The sequence below is a fragment of the Metopolophium dirhodum genome, chromosome 1 (assembly GCF_019925205.1).
Source record: "Metopolophium dirhodum isolate CAU chromosome 1, ASM1992520v1, whole genome shotgun sequence".
NCBI lineage: Eukaryota > Metazoa > Arthropoda > Insecta > Hemiptera > Aphididae > Metopolophium > Metopolophium dirhodum.
Genome location: NC_083560.1, coordinates 42,182,377 through 42,187,654, shown reverse-complemented (window position 1 = coordinate 42,187,654; position 5,278 = coordinate 42,182,377). Strand labels below are relative to the sequence as shown.

Sequence of the window (5,278 nt, the reverse complement as noted above, 5' to 3'; positions counted from 1 at the left end):
TATACCTCTTATATATATAATTAATTTATATATATCAATACGGGTATATAGTTATTTATTATATTTCTTATTTTTGAGTTTTGAAATTTGTCATTCTTCATCAAGACTTCAAGGAGGATTAATGTTGGTAGTTTAAAATTTTGAATATTATAAATTATAATATTCAAAATTTATAATATTATATTTATTATATCTGCTCAAATATATACACACTTTTACAATGAACCATGATGGATACCGATATGACAATAATGGTAAAAAAAATGGAATCACGTAAGTACCTAATCACACATCATATTATAATAAAAATATACTATATATATAATATATACCGATTTTTTTTTAACCATAGTTCATTAAGCTAATACACATTATAACTATTACATTTTTTTATAAATAATTTTATGTATACATTATATATTATTTTATATTAGATTCTGAGCGGATGTGTTGATTTTACAATGATGTGTTTTTTTTATAAAATTTGTTTCCGTGTACACGATAAGTAGGTAGTTGAAATAATGCTTCGTTTTCCAACTTTGAAAGTTTTACACTAGAGTGAATCTATATTGTATAAATCAAAACAAAAACCCTTCGTAAACTTCTTGTAAAAATTGCTAAGAAAAAAAATATTAGATCATTAAGCACTATAAAGATGTGATATAATGAATTAATGCTAAGTATATTGAATTTAAGTAAACGTATTTTGTTTCAATAATTTATTTACTTGGCGAGGAATTAACAAAGTGTGATGAACAAAATAATTAAATGGCCAGTGCCGTATTTCCCAGTAAACACTTTAAGCTAGTGCTTTGGGCGGTAAATTATTTTTAATATTACATTTTTATTATTATATGTTACTAGAACTGAAAGCAATGCAACTAATTATAAAATGTTTTTAGAGCAACGAGATTGTGGTAATTTTTATTGTAAGGTGATTTTTAATTTCAAATTTGTAGAGTTTATCACCTTATAATAGCATTGCTGCGTTAGATATTTATGATTATTTTAATAATATTATTATTAATATTTATATTATTCAAAATTTTTTTTTAAGAAATAATTCCTCGCCAAGTAAATAAATTATTGAAACAAAATACGTTTACTTAAATTCAATATACTTAGCATTAATTGATATCACATCTTTATAGTGCTTAATGATCTAATATTTTTTTTTTACTTAGCCATTTTTGCACGAAGTTTACGAAGGGTTTTTGTTGTGATTTATACAATATAGATGGTTATGACCCGCCGACCGCAGACACTCGTCGTCATTTGCTCCCACCTAGGCCTCGAGCTGCATACACGAAATTGAGTGGGGGAACCGGCCGATGCGACGACGACGGCTAGCGTGATTCTGAATTTAATATAAATTTCCTTTAAAAATGCCGCACTTTTTCATGAATAACGTAAGCGCCGCCCCTAATCGAATCTATTTTTCTACTACAGATTATCCAAACAAACACAAAAAAATTAAATAAATATCACTCCATTGTAAAATCAATACATTCATTATTCCGCTTAGAATCTAAAATCTAATTATTATATAATTAAATAATTTTAAATATAACAAAATATATTGTGTATAATATGATATTATAAAATTGATATTTTAAATTAAATTATCCTTTGGTGTGCTTAAATGTGTGTGGATTGACTGTTAATACTTTTATTTTTTAACTCTCGATCCTTTTTATTATTTTGAAATACATAATAGGTACCTAATACTATATTATATTTTACAAATTTTTTTTTTGCTTTAAATTTTTAATTATTAGAAAATATAGCTTATATGAATTCTTGTAGTTCATAAATATTGTATATTGTTATTCAATAGTTATTACAAATGTAGCAAAAGTACCATGCACTTTTGTCCTGGAACCATGAAAAAGATGGCCGACGGAACAATTATAGTGATGAGGTCTCACTCTAATCATGAGCGTGAAGATGATACCCCTCAGTTAATATATGCTTTAAAAGCAGTACTAAAAAGAAGAGCTGCTGCTGAAAATATTTTATTAAAAGAAATTTACGACGAAGAGTGCTTAAGGTAAATTTTAGAAGTTTTATTATTGAAAAATTAATTATAATTGCTTATACTTATTTATTGATTTAGGCATCCAATAGCAGCTAGCTTATATCCATGGCCTACAGCTGAATCTTTAATGCGTTTGGCCCGTAGGTCAGTAATGCCTAGATTGCCTGGGAACCTTCAGGAACTAGCATCCTTATTTGATAATGGGCATCTTCAAAGATACAATTGTTGTGACATTACGATATTTAGGAGCTGTATTCGTGACCTTGATGGTAAAACTAGCCTGATATTTGCATGTCCAGTTTTGTCACAAAGTTTTTGTGGTACTGGAATTGAGGAGCTTCATGTAGACGCTACTTTTAAAGTGGTTCCAGTAAACATGGGCTATCAATTATTGAGCGTACATGCTATGATACAAAATTATGTAAGTATATTATACCTAAAACAAAAATTTAACTTACAATTGTTTTTATTATATTGATGTTCATTCATTTATTTATTTATCTATAGTCAATACCAATTTTATTATATTCGCACTAATGGAATCAAAGTCTAGGAATTCATATGACAGTGTATTTCGATATGTTAAAGATAATCTTTTAGCAAACATTTCTCCAAGGATTATCATAAGTGATTATGAATCTACACTTAGAGATGTTCTACAATCATATTTCCCTGAAGCTCGAACATCTGGTTGTTGGTTCCACCATAATCAAGTACCTACCTAAAAAATACAAATTTTTATTTTTATTATAATTTTGCTTAATGATTAGTATACTTAAGTTATTTATATTTAAATCTTTTTAGGCAGTTTTTAAAAATATGAAAAGTAAAGGATACTATAGGCTTGTAAATACTAATCAATTTGCACTGCAAAGCTTAAACCTTTTATTTGGCCTTCCACTGCTTCCATATCAGGATATAGAAAGAGCATTTCAATTAATTAAAATGTATGCAATCAACCATGGAGTAGCGATGCATAATTTATTTGACTATTATGAGAGGTAATTAGTTGTTAATATTTAAAAATCAATACATATTGGATTGTTGTAAAACTATTAATGTACAATGGTTTTATGTTTTTTTTCTTTGTCATAATTTTTTGGAGCAGTAAAATATTTTGATGTTCTACTTTAACTCAGTATTTAAAGGTGTTTTCTAGAAGAAAATTGGATCTAATTGGTACTTTGGGAATTAGGTCGTTAAAAGTAAAAATGCATAGTATTTTTTTATAAATATTTAAAAGGTTTTTTTTGCTATTTGTAGATATCAAAATTTTTTTTTTATTAGCATTTTTTTTTTTGTTTAGGTAGTATAAATTTAGTTTTTGGTTAAAAAGTACAGTAATAAGTAGTTCTGATTGAAATTCAAAAATCTAATAAATATGTATAGGAAAATACATTTTTTTTATACACATTTGAAGTTCAAATTTTAACGAAATTCGATATTTAAACAAAGTATATCAACTGTATTTTTTTTTTTTTTTTTAATAATTCAAAAGAAATTTTTAGTAGTAACTTGAAACTGTTATGTATATTTTGTATTTTACTATCACAGTGACTTTTATAACTTATATTTAGATTCATTTAAAGGTGAATATCTATACACTATACCCTAAACCTAATTACTTATAGTAGCTTATTAAGTAAATACTTGGTTTGTAATGTTTGTATTGTACAGTTGAATATTTGAATACCATAAATAAAACTTATTTATTATATATTTATACCTGTGTTAACTATAGGTATTGGTTGCGCCGTGTGGGAACTCAGATAATTTCAGTTCATGGACTTCCTAGGCGTACAAACAATAATATTGAAAGTTTCCACAATAAATTAAGATTAAAATTTTCAGTGACTCATCCCAATCTATGGATATTTTTAAGTATGTTAATCAATAGGATTAATTAAATACTACTTGTTTTAAAAGTTATTTTTAACGTTTGTAAACTGAAAATACTAATTATATATATGTATGGATTGTGATAAATATTTTATAATATAATTTATATTATCTAATGTATTACCAAACAAATAAGTATGCATCTTCTGATAATTTATGTTTCTGAAATTTACTTATAACATTTTTCTTATAGGTAATTTGAGTAATTTATTTAATAATTACCATGTTATAATGAGGCAGCTTGAAAATAATCTTCAACCTACTAGGAGTCTGAAGGCAAAATATTTATCACAATCCAAAAGACTTAAAAATGCCACAAGCCAATACGATGCTGGGATCAGAAGTATGTGGCAGTTCATGCAATTGACTTCGTATACCACATCAAGATATATATCTCGACATATAAATTGGATCAATGAGGTAGATCCAAATTCTGAGCCAGAAGTGGAAGCTGCTGCTGTTGTACAGCCAATTCAGGAACCACAACTGCCAATAGCTCCACAAGTGTCAACGTGCATAGTATGTTTGAATGCAAGAGCAGCAAATATTCAACAGCATATTGTTATTCCTTGTGGTCATGCATGGGTTTGCAACAATTGCATTACATCCCTTCCAGCACCAACAAGATGCCCATTATGTCGAATGGAAGAAGTCACTTTTCAAAGAATTTTCTTAAATTAAAATTTTCTATTAGTTTTAAAATATTTAATTGTTCATCAAACAAAACTACACAATATGACATACAAATTAATTGAAAAATGTTGTGATAGCTATGAAGTATTTCAAGAAACTGTTGATTTTTTCTTGGAAAACAGCCAACATCTTCTAGCATTTCCATGTACTGATCACAAAAATGACATTTTTTTATTTATAATTACTTATTATATTACCATGAGAATGAGACAATACTCACGTATATCTAATCAAAAGCGAAGTTAGAAATCACGCAAAAAAAAAAACTTTTCAAATTGATAGCAACATAGTAACTAGTAATACGCATTCATTTATTTAGAAATAATAGTGAATATAAAAAGTTTGTCGTTGATTTGAATTTTTGAATTTTTGATCGTTGTTCAGTTATCACTAGCATCCATGACGAAGTATTATTTCGTCATGGTAACCACTAAATAAAACCTTATCAAATTGTTATAAAATGTTTATAACATTATAACACCTTTATTCGTGCAATAAAATGCATTTTTGAAAAAATGTCAGTTAACACCTTTGTCCATTGACCCCTTCAATTAAGAAAAGTTTATCACCTATAATATTATTTTTTTTCATATTTTTATTCAAGTTGCAGTACACAATAATAATATGACATGTCTGTGTTGCAATCAG

At 26.8% G+C, this 5,278-nt stretch overlaps 1 protein-coding gene across 1 annotated transcript; it reads left to right on the top strand.

The window, feature by feature from the left end:
• The first annotated feature begins 385 nt into the window (after window positions 1–385).
• On the top strand, window positions 386–4,688 carry LOC132935221 (uncharacterized). The gene is made up of 7 exons (XM_061001699.1): window positions 386–1,717; window positions 1,838–2,050; window positions 2,117–2,459; window positions 2,546–2,751; window positions 2,843–3,039; window positions 3,780–3,919; window positions 4,131–4,688. The coding sequence occupies exons 4-7, from the start codon at window positions 2,575–2,577 to the stop codon at window positions 4,616–4,618; spliced, it is 1,002 nt and encodes a 333-aa protein (XP_060857682.1). The 5' UTR covers window positions 386–1,717; window positions 1,838–2,050; window positions 2,117–2,459; window positions 2,546–2,574; the 3' UTR covers window positions 4,619–4,688.
• The last annotated feature ends 590 nt before the right edge of the window (window positions 4,689–5,278 follow it).

Bases quoted from the DNA above. Each gene is read 5' to 3' on its own strand.
- LOC132935221 (XM_061001699.1), top strand. From the start codon at position 2,575: ATGGAATCAAAGTCTAGGAATTCATATGACAGTGTATTTCGATATGTT. The intron at 2,752-2,842 runs GTACCTACCTAA...AAATCTTTTTAG, and splicing joins GTTGGTTCCACCATAATCAA to GCAGTTTTTAAAAATATGAA. The intron at 3,920-4,130 runs GTATGTTAATCA...TTTTTCTTATAG, and splicing joins CAATCTATGGATATTTTTAA to GTAATTTGAGTAATTTATTT.